Here is a 25839-nt window from a genome sequence, read left to right on the forward strand (position 1 = left end):
ATCCATCAGTCTCTCAAGAGAAAAACTAGTCTAAAAAACCAGTAGACAGAGTTAAATCAAGTAGTCTCAAAGTTAAATTTCTCTTGAACCTTAAATGAACAAGAACTTTACACCTTTCACATCCAGGTTGAAATAAAAGATAAGTTCTATATTTGGTAATTAACCTAAGAAAATCCTTGTAGGGAGAAAGAATGAACAGCAAGAGATGAAGGTCAATCTCCAACTCTGTGTTCAATTGCCATAGCAGAAGCCACATCAAGGAAAAATGACAAATTGATCCCACATCAAGGGGAAGAACCTCTCCTTGCTTTGGACTTTAGTCTAGAGGACAAATCAAGCTTCAGTCATAAAAACCCCAGGTGTCTACTAATCCAACTAGCCAAATTTCAAATACAGAATGACATCACCAGTCAAAATGCTTTAACAATTTTAAAATGCTTCCTTTCTGAAGAAAGTATATTTTTATAAATATTACATTACATATCCATGATGATAATAAAAAATTTTCCAAAATTTTTTTTCAGCAGCTAGCTTCCTAAGCTATAGGAATCAAAAATGCTATCAAAGTTCTTGACTATGGCTCTTCAATTTCTTCCTCCATCATTTCTCACCTATTAGGAAATGAGTAACTTCCCTTCTTACATATGTACCAATCTCAGAGCTCTGGTGACACCATAAGTTAGTATATAGTACTTATATGTGACTAATCTATTAATATGCACTTAGTATATACAGTATACCAGTCACTGCATTTTTAAAATAAATGAGACATGAGTGGTGTCTACCTTTAAAGAGCTGACATTTTAATAAAGAAGACAACGTACTGCAATATGGCCAGGCCTACATCAAAGCTCATGAGATGATGCTTGAAACAGAATATTTGAGAAAAAACCTGACAGCCAAGAGAAGAGGTATTAGCAATTGAGGTGGAGAAGGGCGGGGTGGGGGGAGATGTGACAACTTATACTTAGTACAGGAGTATGAAATATCATACTTAGTTTATTCATCTAATTCTAGGCATGTGGCTATAGCTATAGTGAAATAATTGCATGCCATGGTATAGAGCTTACATTTTATTCTGCAGGTGATAGGAAACAATAAAAGAGACAGAGGAAGAAAGTAGCATAGAAAAGTTGGCAAGTGAAACCAGAGATTTGGAAAACTCAACAAAATTATAGGCAGAATATAAATATTTATAGTATATTCATATGATGTAGTATTACTCAGCAATAAAAAAATAATAAAAATTATAAACTATGCATATACTCACCTCAAGAATGAAAACATCATAGTGAATGACAGAGGTTGGATACAAAAGAGTACTTACTATGTAATTTTATGTATATACATTCTAAGCACAGCTAAAATTAACTATACCAATAAAATTTAAAAGGTTGCTTACCTCAAGGGAAGGCTACTGGATTGGAAAGAGGGAAAGCAAAGGAAAGTTTCTGGGATAATAAAAGTTTTTATGTTTGGATCTGGATGATGGTTATATGTGCAAATATACATATAAGACGACATGTAAATTTTACACTATATTATGTATGTTATATCACAATAAAGAAGAAAAGAACACAATTATGGTCTAATTAAGGTCAAACAAGTTAAACCAGTGTCATGCCAAAAGGAATATCAAACTTGTAAGTAATGAGAACAAAGGTTTTAATAGACTCCATATATTCAACTAGCAAACAAAATCTCTTTTGGACATTAAAGTACAAGTCTGGTTTATTCTCTACTTCAAGAAGATTATAATACACACACACACACACACACACACATATGTTCTTTATAATAAAAGCTATAAAAATAGAGTATTATTCCTCAAGAAAAAGAAAAACCCTGTTAACCAAAACTTTTTCTACATAACAGTACCTACCATATAAGTACTACTATAATAATTAATAAAGAATAAGAAGCATTTAATAGGATTCACATAAGTATTCTTTACACTAACAATATACTTGCTATGATTAAATCAAAGATTGAAATTACACTGGTACTAGGGATTGAATCCAGCAGTGCCTTGACACAGAGTCTGTATATTGCAGAGAGCCTTGCTAAACTGCTGCAGCTGGCCTCAACTTGAGATCCTCTTGCCTCAGCCTCCCAAATCACTGAGATTACAGGCATGCAACAGTGCACACAGCTCATTATAGACTTTCATTTTTTAAGCAAACATTGAGATCAACAAATCTTTGGCAAGTTAGACAAAGACTAAATTAATTGCAATTATATCAATATATTCTTTTCACTGAATAGCCAATAGCCATATTCATTTATTGATGATAAATATAATTTTTAGCATTTCAAGAGCTTAAATTATTAAAAAGCATTCTTTTACATGCCAGGTCAAAAGTGTATAATAAAAATTCAAAATTTACAAAGTCAAGACTAATCAGAATGCTACATTTCTAGAAAAGTCCTTCAGTAAATATGCCCACAAGAAAAACATTAAAGGAATAATTTACAATTCTGAACATTAACAGAAGTAACAACTTGGAGAATTTCATTAACAGAAATAACAAAGTAAAATTCATGGAAGCAACCAAAAAGAACAATGAAGCAAGCCAACAAATTTTACACTGAATGAAGTGTTCCTTCATAGTGGCTAAGCCAAACACCAACTTGATTTCCTAACATGTTAGAAAAGTCACTGGAAATCCGTATGCATTAGAAACCCTGAATGCAAAAAAGAAGGAAAACTAAAAATTTAGATCCATAATCTGATGGTTGCTTTTTAGCACCTATCAAATCAATGAGATCAAGTCAATTTGTCAAAGTCAACATATATTTCAAAATTTTATTAAAAATTCCATTGATTCTGGACTTTTGAAGATATATTTTTAAAACATAAATGTTTTATGTTATTTCTACTTCAATATGTAATATTTAAAGTAGTCTTCTACTTACCTAGATTTTGTCTTATTAACATCTTGCTGCAAGAACAATCTCATCCGAAATCAAATCCAATCTGAAAAAATACACGTAAAAATCATCATTTAGGATTTTTTTGTTTATTTGTTTCAGGTATGAATAACTACATCTACAATACCCTATTCTTTTAAATTAAAATCTGCAAATAAACTTATTTTCTTGATAAAGCATTGAAAACATAGTGTTAACTAAAACAGGAACTTGCTAATAAATACCTTTTTAGAGGAACAATAACCTATTCACAATGAAAAATTTCCTAGTTTTTTTTAAAAATTTCTGTAACAACTTGTTTTCATTAATAGTTTGGCAATTATAATAGTTAAAATCAGTAGTTATTTCTCTACTGAGAACTTGGTTCCAAGACCCCTTAAGGATACCAAAATCTGCAGATGCCCAGGTCCTTTATATAAAATGGCAGTCTTTCTATATAACCTACACATATTCTTCTGTATTTTTAAATCATCTCTACATTATATAAAACCTAATACAATGCAAATGCTGTGTAAATAGGTGTTATACTATATTGTTTAGTGATCAACAAGAAAAAAAGTATGTACATGTTTAGTATAGAAAAGTTTTCTTTCAAAAACAATTTTGATTCAGGGTTAGTTGAATGGGTGGATGCCGAATCCATGGATTGGGAGAGTGTGCTTCCTCATAAAACATACTTCAAGGTCAGAATTTATATAATACTTATACAAAACAACATCAACAAAAAAAGCTGGAGATAAAAAGAAAGTATGGCATGGCATAAAAGAATATACTTTTAGTAGTCATAATAGCTAATATTGAAGCATTAAGAACCATTATTCAGAAAATAACATATATTGACATGCTTCTGCTTCCTCAATTTAACCCTCAATCTACTATAGTGACTTCTTCCCCCAAAATCCACAGAAAATGTACTTACCAAAAACCTACCTATTCCTATTGTACCACATTTCACAAATTCTAAAAACTCAGTATATTGTTGCCTAAATTCTATTTATCTCCTGCCCTACCTGAAACCTACTTACTATTTTCAATTCTATATTCTTAAAAAATGGCACCAACATACTTATTTCCAACTGTCAATCTAAATTACTCTTAACTTTTCCATTTTCAAACTTACTATCATCTCAATTTGTCCTTTCCAGAACTATGAATGATCACTTTATAATGGTTATCCTAACATGTACTTCTATGCTTTAAGTTTTGCTTCAAATATCTACCTCTATCTACCTTCTACCTCCCTTTAACTGTGTTCTAACAGTTTTATTAGTCCTTCAATATTTACCTCAGTCACCCTGGCAGATACTTCTTTAATTCCTTCAGCTTTAAAAAATCCATTTTCTCAATTACTGTAGCAACTAACTGGTGAAACCTGCCTATCAACACTTTCTGCTTCTTTGTATATTTTCTAAACCATAGTATGAACATATTGAGGACAAGAACTCACTTATTTTGTTTCAGCATTGTCACTGGCTGGCAGATGAAAGCCTAAACAATGTGGGCTAAATAAGAGATTCAAATTTTGCTTGTATCTCAAAATGTATATAGAAGATAACCCAAGTAAAATTCAGGCTAATGAGATAAATTCACGTCTTTGAGGACTGCAGGAAAAAAGTCATTACCACTTCTGGATGTAAAAATGCTACTTTACAGCTAAACATGGTGGCATTATGCCTGTAATCCCAGCAGCTCAGGAGGCTGAGGCAAGAGGATCGCAAGTTTGGTTCTTCCAAAGCCAGCCTAAGCAACTTAGAGAGGGCGTAAGCAACTTAGCAAGACCCTGTCTAAAAGAAAAAAAAAAAATCATTGAGGATGTGGCTCAATGGTTAAGTATCCCTGGGTTCAAACCCTGGTACAAAAAAAAATTTACTTTATGAAATAACCACATTTAAGTAAAATACAACTGACATAAATTAACCCACCACACTCTTCTATTGAGTGAATTATTTAATTTCATTGATTTTTCAGTACCAAGACTTGGGGACTAAATGCTTCTATCCCTGCAAAAAAATGGAGTTTGTGAATCAGAATTACTAGATTTATTTAAATATTAGCCTTAAGCAGAAGAAGATTAGAGAGTAAGACAAATATAGTTCTTGTATTATCAATTTAGAAAAGTGCTTCTCCAACTTTAGTGTCCATCAAAATTACCTGAAGGGCTTATTTCAGATTGCTACAGTCTGCCCCCAACGTTTCTACTTTGGTAGGTCTACATGAAGCCCATGAATCTGCATTTCTAGTAAGTTCCTAAAGTGACACTATTTTGAGGATCACATACTGAAAACCAGAGCTAGAATTTTCTATGATGTTTAGATGAGAATATTGTCCCTGCCAACCAACGCCAGGACTGTTACTTATTTTAAACTAAACTATAAAATCAAAGTGAAAGCATTAAAAAACCCACAAAACTCCATATAAACTGCTGAGTGTAACAGGCTGTAAATGGTCCTACAAATATTATCCACAGCCTAATCCCTGGAACCTATTATGTTACCTTATAAGGAGAAAAATGGTGGGTGGAGAGTGCTACAAGAAACATGATTAGGGAATTTGAAATGGAGAGATTATTTGAGATCATCTGGGTAGGCCTAGTTATAATCATATGTACGCTTAAAAAGGGAGGCAGCAGGGGAAATTTGATTACACATAGAGGAAAAGCAATTAGAAGACAGATCATAAACATTTGAAAATGTGGCCACATGCAGGAATATCAGCAGTCACCAGGATCAGGAAGAAGCAAAGAATGGACATTCCTCTAGAGTCTCCAGGTGAAGAACAGCTATGCCAACACTATGAGTTGGGCTCTGTAACAATGATTTCAGACTTCTGGTTCTGTAATAACAATTTCAGAACTGAGAGAGAAACCATTTCTCTTATTTAAACCATTCAGTTTGTGATAATTTGTTAGAGCAGTCATAGGAAACTAATACTAAAGATAGCAGATTCTCAAGGAAATGGATTTGAAGTACCTTTACAAAAGGTGTTAGTTTATAAACTGACTAATCTGACTAATCCCAAATTTGACTCTATTTGAAGAAAAGGCATTTCAGTAGGTAAATAAATTAGATGAGGTCAAAAAGATGAGGCCCTAACACAATATGACTGGTGTCTTGTAAGAGAGCCCAGGCACATATACACAAAGAAAAGGTTATCTGTGCAAGGATAGAGGCCTCAGGAGAAACAAAATCTGCCAAGAATTTGATCTTGAACTTCCTTCACAACTGTGAGGAAATAAGTTTCTTTTGTTTATGCCACCCAGTCAGTGGTATTTAATCTCCAAGCAGATTAATAAATGAAAAGGATACATGTAGTTGCAACAATATAAATACACTTAAAATCTATTAAAATGGTAAATTTTATGTTATGGACATTTATAACAACAAAAATAAAAGTATATATAAATGCCATATGTGCACATAAAATAACTTAGCTTTATAACTTCAGCTATACTAATATAAGAAAATCTAAAAAAAACTTTTAACCACATTTGTTCCCCCCAAACCAAACAACCATGTTTTAGACACATTTTTTAAATTATTATTTATTTTTATTTTTAATCAACAAATAGTAATTGTATATATTACATATTTATGGAGTACAATGTGATGTATTGGCATGATTTTACATTATGGGATAATTAAATTACACTACTTAACAAATCTATCCATTCAGACTTACAAATTTTTGTTGTAAAACATTTAATACCTAACTTTAGCAATTTTAAAATATACAATGCATTATTACTGTTACGATTCTGCGCAATAGATTATGAAAACCTATTCTTCCTAAAAGAAATTCTGTACCTTTTAATCAACACTGCCCCTTTCCCCATTCAGTCCTCCAATTTCTACACAGCATGAGCAAACACCAATTTATTCTTTATTTCTAGGTTCAACACTTTTAGATTCCTCATATAAATGAGTTTATGAGATATTCGTCTTTCTGTGCTGACTTGTTTCACTAAGCATTAAGTCCACTAGGTTCATCCATGTTGCTGAGGATGACATAAATTCCTTCTTTCTAAAGGTTGAACAAGCACTCTATTGTGTATACACATTTTCTTTATCCATTTCATCCAATGATGGATAGCTGGGTTGCTTCTATGTCTTTGTTATTGTGAATAATGCTTCCATAAACACAAGCAAGCAAACAACTCTTCAGCATACTGTTTTCAATTCCTTTGGATTTATACCCAGAAGTGGGATTATTAGATCATATGTAACTCTATCTTTTGTTTTCTGAGAAACCTCCATACTGCTTTCCATAAGGGCTAGTTATTTATTTATATTCCCACCAAAAATACACAGGGTTCCCTTTTTTCCACACTCTTGTAAATACTTACAATATCTTTTTGATAATAACAATTAGACTTTTTTAAAAGAATCTTCTAGGTAAGTCTGATAGAAGTACTGTAAAATCCACACCTAAAAAATATTATTAGAATATTACTTAGGTGGACACTGGGAAAGGGGTCCAGAAAAGAAGAAAACATTTTAAGTAGTTGGTACTGCTGGGTTTATCCAGCAGGATTTTAAGAGAAGACCTGAATATTAAAATATCAAATATATCTTCCCTAAAACCTGAAACCACAGCTAATCATGAGAAAAACATAAGACAAATTCCAAGAGTTGAAAAATCCAACAGTATATCTGACCAATACTCCTCAGAACTGTTAAGGTCATTAAAAACAAAGTCTTGACGGACTTAAGGAGAAATGTCATATTTGAAATATGACATCTGAAAACAGAAAAAGAATATTAGGTAAAAACTAAAGAAATCTGAATAAACTATGGTCTTTATTTAATAATAATGTGAAAATATTGGTTCATTAATTTTAGCAAATGTACCATACCATTGTAAACTATTAATCATAGGAAAAAAATGGAGGTGAGGGGAATGTATGAGAACACTATACCATTTTGCATAAATTTTCTGTTAAGTCTAAAACTTTAAATAAATAAAGTCCATTAATTTCAAAAATATTTAAGTATTTTGAAGAGACATAAACATACTTTAAAAAATGAAAGTGAAAATTCAAAGGATTTCAACTTAAAATTCAGAAGAATTAAACTTAAAAGTTCAAGTACATGGAAAAGAAATACAGGGAAGGTTACAAAACGAGTGTTCAAAACAATGGAGTGAAACTAAAAGCCAACAGTAGGAGGAAAAAGGGAAAAATCATGCAGAAATGTAAATTAAACAACCTACTCTTCAACCAACCCACAGGCCAAAGAAGGAATCACTAGGGAAATGGAGAAAATATATGGGGAAAAATGAAACACAATATACCAAAATCTATGGAAAACAGCAAATGCAGTACGGAGAAGGAAGTTTACCCTAGTAAAAGCTTACATGAAAAAAAGAGAACATCTCAAATCTACAACCTATCTTTATACCCCAAGGAACTAGAAGAACAACAAACTAAACTAAAACAAAAGTTAACAGAAGGAAAGAAAAGATAGACTAAAGCAGAGATAAGTAAACAAGAGCAACCAAATTTGACAAACCCTAAGCTGAACTAAGAAAAAAAGAAGACTCAAAAACTAAAATCAGAAATGAAATATGGGACTTTACAACTGATGCCAAAAGATTATAAAAAAAAAAAATTTCTGCACATCAACAAATGGGAAAGCCTAGAAGAAATGGATATATTCATGAAAATATATATCAACCAAAGCTGAGTCACAAAAAATAAAAACTCTGAAAGACCTAGAACTAGTAAAAGGAGATTAGATGCAATGATCAAGAACTTTCCAAATAAGAAAAGCCCAGGTCTAAATTACTTTTCTGACCAAACATTTAAAGAATTAACACAAATCATCAACAAACTCTTCCACAGAATCAAAGAATATTTCAAATTCATTCTATTGACATTATCCTGAAACTAAAACCACACATACTCAACAAGAAAAAAAAGTACAGTCTAATATCACTGGATGAATGATGCAAATATCTTCAGCAAAACCAATCCAACACCACAGTAAAAGGACTGTACCCTGTGATTTATTCCTGGAATGCAAGGATAGTTCAACATCTGAAACCAATATACCACATTTACAAAATGAAAGGGGGAAAAAAATCACATTATTTCAATGTGTAATAAGAGCATTTGGTAAAATTCAATACTAATTCATTTTAAAAAAAACACTCAACAAATAACAAAGAAAGAAGGAAACCAACTTAGCATAATAAAAGCTATATACAAAAAAAGCCTACAGAGAGCCAACATTCTCAAGGGCAAAAGAGTAAAAAGTTTTTCCTCTAAGATCAAGTTTCACAAAACTTGCTCACTCTCATCATTTCTATACTAACAATTAGATTAAAAATAAAGTACATTCATATTGGAAAAGAAACTGTAAAATCAGCCCTGTTCTTGGATGATGTGAACTTATGGTAAAAACAACAACAACCAAACCCCTAAATTTTCAAAAATGAAAAAAAAAAAATCAATCATTCAAACTAATAAATTTCAGCCAAGTTTCAGAATTAAAACACACACACACACACACCATGTACATTTCTATATACTACGAATGACCAATCCAAAAAAGAAGTTAAGAAAACAATTCCATTTAAAATAGCAAAAAAAGAATACTTAGGAATTAACCAAGTACACACAATATACTTGCACACTGAAAAATACAAAATACTGCCAAAGAAATCTTACAAGATACAAACACATGAAAAGACACTGTGTAATCATAGAGTAAAAGCTTCAGGACCCTGGATTTTGCTGTTAATTTTTGAATACCCAAAAACACAGGCAACAAAAACACATATTGACAAATAGGACCAGGTCAATCATAAAACTCTGCACATCAATGGAAACAATCAACAGAGTGAAATGACAACCTATGGAATGAAAGAAAATATTTACAAATCACATATTTGATAAGGGTGAATATTGAAAATATAAACAGAATTCATATTTGACAACACAACAAAATGACCTAATTTCTAAAATGGGCAAAGGACTTGAATATAAAATGCAGCCATTCTAAGAATTAGTAAGCAGTTTCTCAAAAAATTTAATGGGATTATCATGTGACTCAGCAATCCTACTTCTAAGTATACATGCAAAAGAATTCAAAGCAGGATGTCAGAGAGGTATTTGCATATCCATGTTCATAACATACCCATGTTCACAGCAGAGTATCAAATCAAACACAATATCAAAAAAGTAGAAAACACTCCAATTGCTTACCAGTGGATAAATGTATAAAGGAAACACAGTAACATATTTGCTGAGAGACACAGCTGAACTGGAATGGCCCCAGGCATTTTGCCAGAAGTGATGGTTGAGAGGTGAGCCATTAAGATGATGATATTAAGTTAAGCTGTCTATAATTGCTGTGACTGGATGATGCTGGATCGAAACAGGCTGTGTATTCAATTGTGTATTAGACCTTTACTGTCCGTACAGGGCAGCTGCTACTTTGAAGTTCCCAATGAGTTCTTGCGGGCTTCCCGATGAGTTCTTGCGGGGTTCCGAGAGTGAGTGCAGCACGGTGGAGGGAGTTCAGGTTGGTTGTGCGTGGAGTGCTGTTGGAGTTCAGGCAATGAAGTTTCCTGTTTCAACATACAAGTGCTTTGTGGCGGCTCGGTGATTTGTGCCCAGCCAGACTGCAGCATTTGGTGGCCCATGTGGGGAACACCTGAATCTCGGAGGCAAGTGAAATTGCTTGCCCCTGAGGGAAGGCGAGAGAATGAGTGACCATTTCAAAAAACAATGTGTTCTTGTTTTGATTTGTTTTGTTTTTGTTTCAAGCTGCATGTCCCTAGAATTTTCTCAGGAAAAATGGGAAAAATGGTTGACTCGAGGTTTGAAGTTGTTCGGCCCTGAAGAAGAGATAGAGATAGACCACGAATATACATTTCAAGAAAATAGGAAAATTGATACAATGATTGTTTTGTTCCGTTTTGCTTTGGTTTTGTTTTCAGCTATCTTGTTGAGTTGCATTATCCTTGTAGCAGAAATATGGGGTCAGAAATTAGCAAAAACCAAACCGAAAGAATGTTAAGTAAATTGTTAGAAGAAGGAGGCACCCCAGTAAAACCAAAAACGGCATACGCTGATACAATACAAAAATGTAGCCCATGATTTTTTAAGGAGGAGTTGTTGAATATATCACAATGGGACCATCATGGTGAAGATTTAAGGGAAAAGGAAAAGAAAAACCCAGGAACTCTGGCAGTTGGCACATTACCATTATGGAGGTTGGTACGATTTTGTTTGCCTAGTCCAAAGCCTTCACTTCAGACTATAGTAGAAGATCAAGTAAAAGAGAAAGTCTCTTGAGCTAGTCAGAGGAAGAAAATTTAAAGGAGGAAGAACTATCAGGGGAAAAGTTACAACAGGAGGCTGCTACTAACACCTTTCTATCACCAGAGGGCATAAGTGTCCAACCAACAGCTCCATCTATACAGACAACATATGCTGGGGAGCCCCGAACCTCCGTAGATGATAGATGGGATCCTGAGACAGGACCACAAAGATTAGTATGCCCTATACTTGAGCAGGCAGGAGGGCAGCGAATTCACTGTGCTTTAGATTTCAAAACAGTGAAGCAGTTAAAGGAAGCTGTAACAACCTATGGTCCCCAAGCACCCTTCACTGTAAGCATGGTCGAATCAATTACCAAATTGGACATGACGCCAGCAGATTGGGCTAGTATGTGTAAAGTTGTGCTAAATGGAGAGCAATATTTGTTATGAAAGGTTGCCAATGAGGAATTCTGCACAGAGATGGCTAGGCGATATGCAGCAGCTGGTTATCCTCAGAGAAATCTAGATATGTTGTTAAGAAAAGGACCTATGAGGATCAGCAGCAACAAATTAGATACGATCCTGCTATATACTCACAAATTGCTGCAGATGCAGTTAGGGCATGGAAGACTTTACAAGGACATGGAGATTTTCAAGATCAATTATCTAAGGTAATACAGGGAGCTAATAAACCTTACGTTGAATTTGTAGATAGACATTAATGAACAAGGGCAAGTCTTGGCAGCTCCAGTACAACAGGCTTTAGATGCCAGGCCAAAAACATGCTACAATTGTGAACAAACAGGACATTTTAAAAGGAATTGCCGCATAGGAGGAAGGTTTAACAAAACTAGGTATCAAAGGGGTAGAATACCGGGTATTTGCCCACAATGCTGTAGAGGGAGACATTGGGCTAATGAATGCCGTTCTCAAACCACCATAGAGGGTACTCCATTATCAAAGAACGGACAAGGACCAGATGTTTAACCACGATATCATGGAGAAAAGCATCACGCTCCACTGCCAAAAAACGGACAGGGGGGGCCCAATACTCCAGGGCCCACGACCACAAATATACGGGGCACTGGAGGAACCCAGCAACCCCATCAGGGTAGTGCCCAAGACACATTATCCATCAGATCTCTCATCAGACAAATCAGAGGGAGCACAAGGTTGGACATCTGTGCCTCCGCCAGAGCAGTACTAACTCCAGAGATGGGAGTTCAAATCATTCCCACAGGAGTAAAAGGACCTCTTCCCCAAGGAACAGTAGGCTTATTGTTAGGACGCAGTTCTTCGACTCTAAAAGGACTTATGATAAGTCCTGGGATAGTTGATCCTGATTATGAAGGTGAAATAAAAATTATAGCTAGTTCTCCAAGAGGTATATCAGTAATTTCACCAGGAGAAAGAATAGCACATTAGGCTCCACAGGTGTAGATTGGGCCATGCTGTCTTTAAATTTAGATTCTCGCCCAATGTTAAAACTAAATATTCAAGGACCTAAATTTAATGGGCTACTGGATACAGGTGCAGACCTTAGCATCATCTCTCAACAAGAATGGTCAAAACATTGGCCATTACAACAAGCCACTCAAACGCTTCAAGACCTAGGAGTGGCAACTAATCCCCATAGAAGTGCAATGGTATTAGACTGAAAGGATCCTGAAGGATGTGAAGGAACTATACAGCCATATGTATTGGATCATCTTCCTGTAAATTTATGGGGTCAAGATGTCCTAGATCAATTAGGTTTGACATTAACAAATAACGTCAATCCAAATGCGCCCACTATTATAGCTAGACAAGGTTTTAGGAAAGGAAAACAATTAGGAGAAAAAGGACAAGTACAGTGGCGACAATACAAATTGATCAAGAAATAGACATGGATTGGGTTTTCAGGAGGGGTCACTGAGACAATAAAAATTACTTGGAAATCAGAAAGACCAGTATGGGTTCCTCAGTGGCCCCTGACTAAAGTAAAAATACAAGCAGCCCATGACCTGGTCAAACAACCATTAGCGGAGGGACATATACAACCTTCCGTATCTCCTCTTAATACTCCCATTTTTGTCATTAAAATGAAATCTGGTAAATGGAGATTATTGCAAGATTTAAGAGCCATTAATAATGAGATGGTTATTATGGGACCTGCTCAATCGGGGATTTCCCAATTGTCTGCTTTGCCAAAAACCTGGTATGTTTTAGCTATAGATATTAAAGATTGTTTTTTTTTCAATTCCAATTCATCGTGAGGATAGTCCACGTTTTGCATTTACTCTCCCTGCGCTGAATCATGAAGGTCCTGATCAGAGATATGAATGGAAAGTACTCCCTCAAGGGATGGCTAACAGCCCAACTATGTGTCAAATTTATGTTAACAAAGCAATCCAGCCACTTAGAAATCAAAATCCTGAACTACAAATACTTCACTATATGGATGATGTATTATTAGCACACAAAGATAAAAATACATTGCTAGAATGTTATGCCACACTTACAAACTTATTAAAAAATTATAATCTAGAGATAGCAATACATAAAGTACAATTAAATTTTCCAATTAACTATTTAGGAGTTCTATTATCCTCAACCATGGTCCATCCACCAAAAATTCAAATACGAGTAGATCAACTCAAATCATTTAACAACTTTCAAAAGTTATTAGGAGACATAAATTGGATAAGGCCTTATCTAGGCATACCAACAGGAGAGTTGGGACCTTTATTTGATATTCTAAAAGGTCCATCAGATCCAAATTCACCCCGAATGTTAACACCTGAAGCAAGAAAGGCATTAAAAATCATTGAAATATATATGGAAAATATGCATTTGGAGAGAATTGACATGTTTGCCTTTTATTATTTATTGTACTACCAACAAAAAATATTCCTACAGGAGTATTTTGGCAAGAAGGTCCATTATTGTGGGTACACTCATTTTATTCTCCTAACACTATTCTTACGAGGTATCCTGAAGCTATAGGACAATTGATACTCAAAGGAATAAAAGCAGCTAAGGGAGTGTTTGGAATTTCTCCCAATAAAATTATTACTCCATATACTATGGATCAAATTGATGAGTTAGCTAATGAGTTAAATACTTGGGCAATAATCATGTGCAAATCTAATGTTTCATTTGATAATCACTTACCATCTAATCCTTTGCTGTCTTTTTGGTCTTTAAACATGATTTTATTATATGTCAATTTTAGTTCAATAACTTTTAAAATTCACAATGTGCAAAGAATGAAAAATATACAAAAATTAAATCTCAAAATTAATTTATAATGACAGTAAATTAAAACAATAATATCACTGTCATTTAAGAGTGAAAGTGCAACTGAATCATCTTCCAACAATTTACCAACATCTACTTACAAATGGCAATTCAATGCATATACAATGCTTCCAAAATCTTATCAGATACATTTTGTCAGGCTAACCAGAGTACCTTTTCCTCCTTCCTACTGAGTCATCTGGACTAAAGGGCACAGGCATACATAATTTATATCTATATCCAAACATAATGTCTGCTAAACTATGAGATCAGAAATAAACATACATTAAGATTAATTTAATTTACAGATTGGACCAAAATACAGGATTGCAAAAATAGCCCCAATTCTGCATTAACCCATTATTCATGTTATTTGGAAATGAAACTTTGCAGCTTCTCCCATCAAGAGATAAAAGTCTTTTTTTTCCACCAACACGTGAACTCTGGGATTAATCTTATAAGGAACACCAGTAGAATGCCACAGATTTCGATTTGTTCATTTTGAGTCTACGCCAAGACTAGAGACCTACTCTTTCAAAATCTTCATACCACCATGAAAACAAACTGTAATTCGTTGGAGGATCAGAGGACATCTCAGATGTCTTGCCCTATCCTAGAGCAGCCTATATCAAACCAATTCCCATATCAAATATATGACAGAACCCAGCCATAAGCAGCAGAGCCACCTTCCTAACTGTCTACTAAACACAGATTCATAAATAAACCTGACTAAAACCAGAAACACTGCCTGGCTGATCTAATAACACTTTTACTGCTTTATACCAAATTCCAGAGTAATTTCCTACACTATATTAATTGCTAACTGCAGTAATAGCTAAGTGAACAAGTAGTACTGAATTGACAATATCAACTCCAACTTAATATAATAATTCAATTTTTCTTATCCTTAGGCATTTAGAATAGCATGATCTTTATCTCTTAACTTCTGAAGACAAAGGAAAAGAAAGGGACAAAAAAAACTAATTTGGGCTGCGGCTGGGGCTAGCAGTAGTGCACTTGCCTGGCATGTGTAAGGTACTAGGTTCAATTCTCAGCACCATGGTCCATCAATAACTTAAAAAAAAAAATTTTTTTTTAATTGGGGAAAAAAAACACCCTAGGGCTGGGATTGTGGCTCAGCAGTAGCATGCTCGCCTAGCATGTGCAAGGCACTGGGTTCAAGCCTCAGTACCACATAAAAATAAATAAAATAAAGGTATTGTGTCCAACTACAACTAAAAAATAAATATTAAAAAACCTAATTCTTTAATTAGCAGTGATTCTACAAAACATTGTCCAAGTTTTTCAAAGCAGGTGTATTAAAACTGAGTGAAATCATTTTTGTAAGTAATGTCACCAATTATAATTTGTTGAGAAATTTTGTTGTTGTTATATGTTGTTGAATCCAACCATATAGTAAAATTTTTCAAGATACTCCAAAATCTATTAAAAATGTTATTCAGGAATCTGCTACCTTATTAGTTCCTTGATTTATTTTAATGGCATACAGATTTTCCTTCTGGAATATATTCTTACTCAACTATGAAAGTGGCACCCCTGGATGGAGGGATAAACAAACTGACCCCCAGACTAACCAGAGTACCTTTTCCTCCTTGCCACTGTAATTTATTCACAGATGGGAATACAGCCCAAAGTAGGATATATGGAATTCTTCTCAGGATGTTCACATGCCTGAAATAACTGTATAGTGGAAGAGACCTAGTAGAGATATTGAACAAAATATTAAAGCCCGTCAATTTGAAGGTATCAGAAAGCTAACACAACAACAAACAATGACCATGCCAAGATTCCAGAGATAATGGAAATCTACAGATGTGAACCAAGCAAACAGGGATCCTTTTACCTTAGGGTAACTGTCAATACAGATGAGGCAGCTGACCAGTATTTCTGATGTTGTTGTAGAGCTAGGGATACCAAAGGTTCAGAAATGGCTAAAATCATAATAGTCTGGATCTTAAATGTCCCCCCAAAGACCCATATGCTAAAGGCCTGGTTGCCAGGCTGTGGCACCACTGAGAGGTGGTGGAACCTTTAGGAGGTAGGGCCTAACAGAAGCAGTTAAGTCACTAGGAGGAATACTCTTGAAAGAGATATTAGGATCCTGGTCCTTTCCTTTCTTTTTGCTTCCCAGCCACCATGAGCTATGCAGTGTTTTAGCACCATGTACTCTCACCACCATGATGGAGTATGCTGTCACAGGCCTAAAGCAACAAGCAAGCATAAACTGAAACCCCTTCACACTGTGAGTCAAAATAAACCTTTTCTCTGATAAACTGCTTCCCTTAGGTGTTTTGTCAAAGCAATGCTGATCTACCACACATACTATACTCCGACCATTTGAGTTAGACTCCAAAGAATTCAAGTCAGTCAGAAATAAACAAGTCCTGCTAAAATCCTGCAGTTCTGCTAAAGACACCTAGGTGACCAAATAACAAAACTCTCTATCCTCTAAATTTAATTAAGGCAATCCCAAATTCTAGTTTGGAACATACAAAATAAAAATTATCTCTGGAGAAAGATAGTATCCCTCTAAGACTCACAGTTTAGACCTGCAAAAGCAGCTTGAAAATTACAGGGAAAAAAACATGGCAGCTAGGGAAACAGGGATAAAAAAAGTTCTGAATATAAATTGTGCCAAGTCACCTGATGTCTAACAATGTAGGCATAAAGGAGACCTGAGGGGGTTGAAAGGAAAAAAAAAGCAGAGACCAGAGAGAGTACTACATTTGAAAAATAGAGCTGTCCTATGAGTTGGCTGCTCTTTCAACACAGAGCATTCCCCAACTGTGTAGTTTGGGCAGCAGAAAGCTAAAACTCTCAAGAGCCAAGTGCCAGACGATAGAGCCCAAGCCCAAGCTCAAGGAAATCAGTAGAATCCCCGGAAGCAAGAAAACCACAGCACAAGCTTCAAAATTTGACTATAAACTCCAAATCATTGGATAAAAACCATATTAGACACAAAGAGACCTCTAAGACACCAAGCCAAAAAAGCAACAACTAGAAACCAGAAGAGAAAAATCTCAGTAGCTGCATACTTCAAGAGAAACTAACTTTGCGTTCTAAGATTGGGCAAGTTACCTACCTACCCAAAATAAAGGTCACCAATACCAAGCACATTTAACAAAATCCAGTAACTAAAATGTATGTATGATGTCCAGTTTTCAAAGAAAAATGACATGGTATGCAAAGAAACAGGAAAATCTGACCCACACACAGGGAAAAAAGGGGGAGTCAATATACTGATTTTGAGGGGCTGGAGATGTGGCTCAAGCAGTAGTGCGCTCGCCTGGCATGCGTGCGGCCCGGGTTCGATCCTCAGCACCACATACCAACAAAGATGTTGTGTCCGCCGAGAACTAAAAAATAAATATTAAAAATTCTCTCTCTCTCTCTCTCCTCTCTCTTTAAAAAAAAAAAAAAGTCTTTTAAAAAAAAATATATATATATACTGATTTTGAGTATATTTGAATCTTGGCAATAGTAAACAAAGAATTCAAAGCAGTTATTTAAAGTATATTACAAAAAGTCAAAGAAAATATATTCAAATAAACAGAAACAATAAGAAATAAAAAGCTTAACAGTAATTTAAATTCTAAAAACTTACCAAATAGGCTCAACAAAAAATTTAAAAAGAAAGAATGGCAATCTTGAAAATAGGGAAATAAAACTATACAATCCAAAGACAGTTAAGCAACTAAAGAAAACTCTAAGTCTCAGAAACTAGTAGGACATTATGATACAGTCCAACACAGATATAACTAAATTCCCAGAAAGAAAAGGTAGAAAAAGTGTGCCCCCTCAAAAATGTTGAAGAAATAATGGCCAAAAACTTTCTCCAATTTAATAGAAAGCACTTACATATATATAGAACCAAGAATCTTGACAAACCCAAGAAAGACAAACACAAAGAACTACTTTTACATATATACATATATCTTGACAGTCAAGTCACTGAAAACTAAAGAGAAAACCTTGAGAGCAGCCAGAGAAAAATGGTAACATAAGGAAAAACTGGCTTATCCTCAGAGGAAAAAAAAAAAAAATGAAGGTGAAAAAACTGATATTTTCAGAAAAGTAAGAATTGTGTTTGTGCCAGCAGTATCAAAAAGACAAATTCATAACAGTAGATTTCAACAAATCTCTAATTGAATCATTATGCAGAAACTGAACTGGCAGAAATACAAAAATTTTGAACAACATGATTAGCAAAACTAACAACAGACCACAATGGAATAAGCATTTGTTTCCATCCCAAAATTCTTATATTGAAATCGTAACCCCCAATACGATGGTTTTAGGTGAAGTCTCTGAAAAATAATTGGGTCATGAAGATACAAGTCTGAATAAAAAGGACCAAAAGGAAATCCAGAAAATTTTCCCACCGTTGTTCCCACATGTGAGGACATAGCACGAAGACATCAATCTGCAAACTGAAAGAGGGCCCTTAGCAGAACAGGAATACATTTCTGTTGTTTATAAATTACCCAGTCTATAATACAGGTTAAATACCCTAATCCAAAACTGTGAAATCTGAAATACTTCAAAAATCTAAAACCAGGGGCTCAAAGTGAATGCAAATATCCCAAAATCAATCATCAATCATCATCATCATCATCATCTAAAATCCAAAACACTTCTGGTTCAAATCATTTTGGATAAGGGATACTGAGCTTATATTTTGTTACAGCAGCACAAGCTAGTATAACATACAGCAATGCATAAATGAGCTACAGTTACGACAATAGAGATAAATGTCACAAATGTAATATTAAAAAAGAAGCTAGGATCCATTTATACAAATTTTATTTTAAAAAAATGAAAAAAAATTCAAAAACTATTTTTAGGTGATAAAAATATAGAGCAAAAAGACATCCCACCCCCCGATAGAAGACAAAATGTCAGTTGCCTAAGGAAAAAGAAAAATGTCTGATGAGGGGGACAGCATTACCTACTAACCAACCTTGCCCTAATCCTTTCATATTTCAAGCAATAGATCTTGATTGTTTTTACATTTTAGATAAAACTGCTCCCTGTGTAAGAAAATAACAATTCTTTGACAATCCCCTCTACAACTCCTGAAAACTATATCAAAACCACACAAGATGACCAGCTGATTTTTGACAAAACTGCAAAAGCCATCAATAGGGAGAGGAGGGTCTTTCAACAATTAGTGCTGGAACAATGAGAATGATGTAAACATGGGGGAAATTACCTGAACTTCAATATCTATACCAATACTAACTCAAAATGGATCAGATATAAGTGTAAAATGTAAAGCCATCAAACTCTTAGAAGATAGGAGAGAATCATCATGATCCAGACCTAGAAAGATTTCCTAGAAATATCATCAAAAGCACAATCGACAAAAAAAACCCAAAAAACTGGATTACATCAAAATTAAATCATTTGCTCTGTAAAATATGCTTTTAAGTGTATGAAAACAACAAGTGACAGATTTTGAGAAAATGTTTGCAAACTACATACTTGACCAAAGATTCATCTAAAATATTAAATAATTCTCAAAACTTAATAGTAGGACATCAGCAAAAAAATATATAAGGAAGACTCAAAATCACATCCTCATAAAACCAACAACAGTGGCAAAAATTGGAAAATCAACTTTTTCTAAACTCAAAAATAACCAACAGTTTGCATAATCCAAAGGACAGTTTATTCAAGCCAAATAGCTGATCCTTGGTGTTTCAGTTAGTTTGGTGGGCCTGTAACCATACAACCAACAAGAACAACTTACAGGAGGAAAAGTGTATTTCAGCTCAGTTTCAGAGGTTCAGTCCACAATCAGACAAAGCTCTGGGCCAAAGGTGAGCAGAAAATGCTACAAGGGTGTAGCAGAGAAGAGATGTTCAGTTCATGAAACTAGGAAGCAGAGAAAGACTGAAAAGTGCCAGGGACAAAATATAAACTCCAAATGCATACCCCTCAGTGACCTACTTCCTCCAATCATACCCTATTTGCCGAAGCTACTACCAACCAGTTAATATATTCAAATGAATTTATCCACTGATGCACTAAGCCACAAACCCAGCCCATGGAAGGCTATCTTAACTTGAAGTGGTTCAGAACTCACCCAATATAAAAAACTGTCCCCTCAAAAAACCACACACACAACTCCAGATCATTTGTCAAAAACAATAAGAAGCAATTGTTTCATAGTAAAGGAAAACAGGACAAAAAATAGACCCCAAAAAAACCTTTAAAATACAAAAGCTGGAGGCTCTGAAAAGCTCAACATATTCCTGAGAATCTAAAAGATGTTGTTGAGTATGTGTAGGTCTATGCACATGCCCAGGAAAGACCTGATAAGGCCCTAAGTGTCTACATCTGTCTAGCCCTAAGTCTCCAAAAAAGCAGAAAGTGAAGAGTAGAGTTATAAACTTTTTAGTTGAGTGTTAAAAGTGTTGAAGATGTGCACAGAACCTCAAAAACTAATGGGAAATTTATCAGTTGAGAAATTTAAGGAACTGTCTGTTAATTACTAGCTGAACACCAACCTAAATGGACAGAGATTTCAATGGCCACTCTTGACAATACAGATTTTATACAATTTACTCAGAAAAAATCCCTAAAACCCACAATAACAAACACTGGGGTGGGGCAATATGATTACCAAACTGCTACATTATTTAAAACATATAGGTTTCAACCAAAAATTACAAAACATTTCAAAAAATAAGAAACTATGATTTATACACAGGAGGAAAAAAGCAGTCAAAAGAAAATGTTCCTAAGGAAACATTAAATTAAACTTAATTAGACCAAGTTTTAAAATCAATTATTTTAAATAAATTGTAAAAACCTAAAGGAAATCCATATATAAAGGATTAGAGGAAAAGAAATATAATATCAATAAGAGATAAAATTACAAATGGGAACCAAATAGACCAAAATTCTGGAGTTTTTTTTGTTTGTTTTTAAATATTTATTGTTTAGTTGTAGTTGGACACAATACCTTTATTTTATTTATTTTTATGTGGTGCTGAGGTTCGAACCCAGGGCCTCGCATGCACTAGGCGAGTGCTCCACCGCTGAGCCACAACCTCAGGCCACTGTTTGTTAAATCTGTTCTAATTAGTTATACATAAACAAAATTTTGGAGTTTAAAAGCACAATAACTAAAATAAACAATGCAGTAAAGGGTTTGCATAACAGATATGAATAGGCAATAGAAAAAAAATAGTAATCCTGAAAACATATCAATTGATATTTTACAGTGTGAGGAACAAAAAAAAAAAAAACAACAAATGAAAAAGAAAAATGTGTAAGGCCTAAAAGACCTGCAGGATCCCATTAAATATAACAATATAACATAATGAGAATTACAGAAGAAAGGGGTGATAACAGAGAACAAGGAACATTTTAAGAAACGTGAATAAAAATTTCCCACAAATTTGATTTTTAAAAAAATTACCTAAACACCCCCCCAAAAAAGTTCAAGCAACTACAAGTAAGATAAATTCTGAATCCACACCTACACATCATAATGAGACTGTAAAAAGGCAAAGAATCCTAAAAGAGGCAAGAGAAGCAACTTACTACATATAGAGAAGATTCTAAATGATACTATCATTTTTCAACAGAAATCATGGAGGCTGGTGGCAATAGGAAAATATAGTCAAAGTATTAAAAGAAAAAGACCACCAACCAAGAATTCTCTATTTTTCAAAACCAAAGGATATCAAGATATTCACAAATACTAAAAAATTGTCTTCAAGTTGAAAGGGAAACATACTAGAGAGAGTTAACTCGAATCTATGTAAAGAAATAGAACATGGTGAAAGTAACTACATGGGTAATTATAAAAGTATAATTTTTCCATGTGTGATTCTTTGTCTCCTATTGGATTTTAAAAAATAAAAGGATGTTTTCTGTGTAATAATAATAGTACAAAGGAAGGGGAAGGAATAGAGCTAAACAGAGGAAAATTTTTCTAAGTTATTGAAATTAACTTGATACTACTAAAGTCATTAACCACTAGGAAAATGAAAAAATATATATATAGCATAAAACAAAGGATTGAATAGGTATACTAGAAAATACCTGTTTTTAAAAAATTATAATTATTAACTCATGTTAATCGAATAAATTAATGGGTTTCTCTATGACATTTCTATACAGGCACATATAATGCTTTGTTTGAATTCACCCTCTAATATCCTCTTTTGCCTTCTCCATACCAAAACTGATTCAAAAGGACACAGGAACTCTTGAGTAGATTTGCAAAATAATGAGTAACCAAAAAACATCCCATGAAGAAAATCCCAGGACAAAGGGCTTCTCTAATAAAATCTATATTTTACATTTAAAGAATTTACCAGCCTTCTCAAATTCTTGGACCAATCTTAACGCATTCTAAAATGCTAACATACTCTCATACCAAAACCAGGCACCTAGCACAAGAAAATCACAAATATCCCTATGAATTAAGTCGCAAATATTCCTATCTACAAGGTGAGCATTCCTAATTCAAAAATTTGAAACCTAAAACTTTTGAGTACCTGACCCTCAAGTGGTACAGGCTATTCAAATACTCCAAAATCTTAAAAACTCTAAAATCAACATTTCTGGTTCCAAGCATTTCAAATAAGAGCTATAAGAAACATCATCTAGATGCATTTGTCCTGTCCTAATCTTAACTGGTTACTCTTCAGACCTATTACATTCTTCTCTCTCCAAGCTTCACCAACATCCTGGAAATTCTCTTCACTCCTCTCCTGTATATGATTCCATTTCCTGAATCCTTCCTCTTGGGTTTACCCCATCAAACAACTTTCTAGGAAATAATACATTTGAAGTAAATATTCTAACAACCTCATGTTAGTACTACCACACTTGACAGCTTGGTAGTGTATACAAGAATAGTTTGGAAGTAATCTTTCCTTCGGGATTTTGAAGACATCATTCCATTACCTGTTTTCTGATGCTAATTTGTAATCCTTTTTTTAAAATTTATTTGTAGATGGACACAATCTCTTTATTTTTATTTATCAAACCCAGGGACTCACAGATGCAAGGCAGGTGCTCTACTACTGAGCTACGACCCCAGCCCTGTAATCCTTTTTATGTTCTCCATTCCTGTAAGTTTTCACAATCCTTCTTTTATTTCTGGTGTCTACTATTTCCAATGAGCCCTTTCACTGTGGAAATTCAAGGTTTTTGCTCAATTTTTAATTTCCTCCACCCTCTTTCTCCCATTGTATAATTATTTTTCATATACTGAATCTTCAGCATGTTCTTCAAATTTTATTTTCTCTTACTTTATAGCTTCTTGTCCAGCTTTGTGGGAAAATTTTTTCAACTTTATCTTCAAATTCTTCTATTGTTTCATATTCCCAATTTCCAACCCTTCTATTAAGTATTCCATATCCTCTATTTCTAAAAGCACTTCCTTTTTTTCTAAGCATTGTTTTTTATAGCATAAGTTGTTCTTTGAAAGATGCAATGTACTCTTACACTCACAGAGAGCAGTAACAAAATTTTCTTCTTAAAGTGTTTTCTATTTCCTTTTCTCTCATATTGAGCTTATTTTCAAATGTTTGGTGATCCTTAGTCTCATATTTAAAGTGAGGCACTTAAAAGTTGCTTTGAAATTCTGTGTTGTGTGGTGGATTAAGTGTCACTGTAGGATGATCAATCTGGTCATTTACCTAATGGATCCTTATATACTATTATTAGTTGGCGTTTTTCCTGATTTTATCAGTTTGCCATAACAGGCTGACAATTTCAATCTCACATCTGGGGGTAGGAACCTGACAACCGTATTTTCAGAACCAGCTTGGGATGACTTCCAGTCTAACATAAATTTCTACTTAATTGCCCCTGATTTTAGGTATGACAAAATTAACCTGAGCTTTGCAGAGATCCTCCAAATGAATGTAGAAGAAGAAATTTGATGAATTATGAGATGAAGTGATTTTTGGACAATTCTTTCAGAAGTACTCATAGCCATTAATTCCTAAACCATCTCAGATATCTGTAAAACTAATTATAGACCAATTCTAGGCCTTTTACACCATTAGTGGAAGTTTTAGCTTTCTTCACAGTATTTATCACTTGTTGCTTTTCTGCTTCCAGGGTTTTACTTCTGTGATCACCCACTTTTTTTGTTTTGGGTTTTTTTTTTTTTTTTTTTTTTTGTCCTTAAGACTCTGTGCCTTTTCTATTAGGAGGTTGATGACAAACAATGTAAATGGCTTTTTAATCTACCATGCTTAAATGAACATTCATCTCATCAGTTTGATGTGCCATTTCCACACTGTTATTTATTTCAAGAGTATGAACTTGTTCCAGTAGGATATAGGGTTTTCATAATCTAAGTAGTTGCTATTATTTTGACTTTAATATTTTTACTATACTGTTGTAAACAATACTGATATATACAAATTTTCTTATATAAAACCCAAATAAAGAATTCTTTGAGGCCTAATATACAATTTTAAAAATCAAAGTAATTTTAAAAGAATGTGTATTCTCTATTCTGAACAAAATCTGACATCCCTTAGTAAAGAAAACATATTACTATTCAAATCTTTACAGCCTTAATTTTTGTTCTATCTATAAAATTCTAAAAGGTGAATTAAAATCTGAAAAGATTAAAACTACCAATTTCTCTAAAGAAATTCTATTGCATGCTTCAAAGTTATTTGGTTATCACATAAAATGCAAGCTTGAGAACTGGGTTGTGGCTCAGCAGCAGAGTGCTCGCCTAGTACATGCAAGGCCCTGGGTTCAATTCTCAGCACCATATAAAAATAAATAAATAATAATAAAAGTATTAAGTCCAACTACTTCTCAAAAATAAATATTAAAAAATTAAATTCAAACTTGATATTATTTAGTAAACCTTTTAATTAACTATTCTTTTATTCACGTAATTGTTTGGGCTTGGAATTATCCTTTGGTTGGTATCAACAATGTTACCTCACTCTTGGCTTGCCAGTTTAGTATATTTTTTCCATTTCCTGATTTTCGACATTTGTGTTACTGTGTTTAGGTTAGACTTATAAAAACAAAAAATTTTTAATTCACTCTTTAAAGGAGACAGGGTGAACAAATCAATGCTAGTTAAATTAAAAAACTGTTAGAAGAGCATAAGTGGGTAACATGAACCAGAAGGTGTTAAGTCAAACAATACCCCACTAAAGAGTGTCTACATTTGGTTTCACTTTTTTTGTTGTTGTTGTTCACTCTTAATAGTGCTGCTACCATAAGACATTCACTGCATAGCATGAAAAGTCACAGCCACTGAAGTATCTCTATCTCTTCCATTTCTTTTCTACATAAGCTGTTCCAATAGTATCAGTGTATCTGGAATAGCTTCCGAGT

General features: G+C 34.0%; 1 protein-coding gene across 17 annotated transcripts in view; it reads right to left on the reverse strand.

Annotated features, from left to right (window-relative positions):
• Nucleotides 1–25839, reverse strand: part of Znf644 (zinc finger protein 644) — a 169595-nt gene that overhangs the window by 131110 nt on the left and 12646 nt on the right. For 16 of the 17 annotated variants that reach the window (XR_013427897.1, XR_005735290.2, XM_078026702.1 and 13 more), the window contains one exon: nt 2917–2977. The exons of the other annotated variant lie outside the window; for it this stretch is intronic. Coding sequence is in view for 12 of the 16 variants with exons in the window: in XM_040288975.2 (XP_040144909.1) it covers nt 2917–2960 (44 nt within the window). In the remaining 4 variants the exon portion in view is untranslated. The remainder of the gene's footprint in view (nt 1–2916; nt 2978–25839) is intronic. 17 annotated transcript variants of the gene reach the window in all.

This window comes from Ictidomys tridecemlineatus, chromosome 11 (genome assembly GCF_052094955.1).
Source record: "Ictidomys tridecemlineatus isolate mIctTri1 chromosome 11, mIctTri1.hap1, whole genome shotgun sequence".
NCBI classification, from domain to species: Eukaryota; Metazoa; Chordata; class Mammalia; order Rodentia; family Sciuridae; genus Ictidomys; species Ictidomys tridecemlineatus.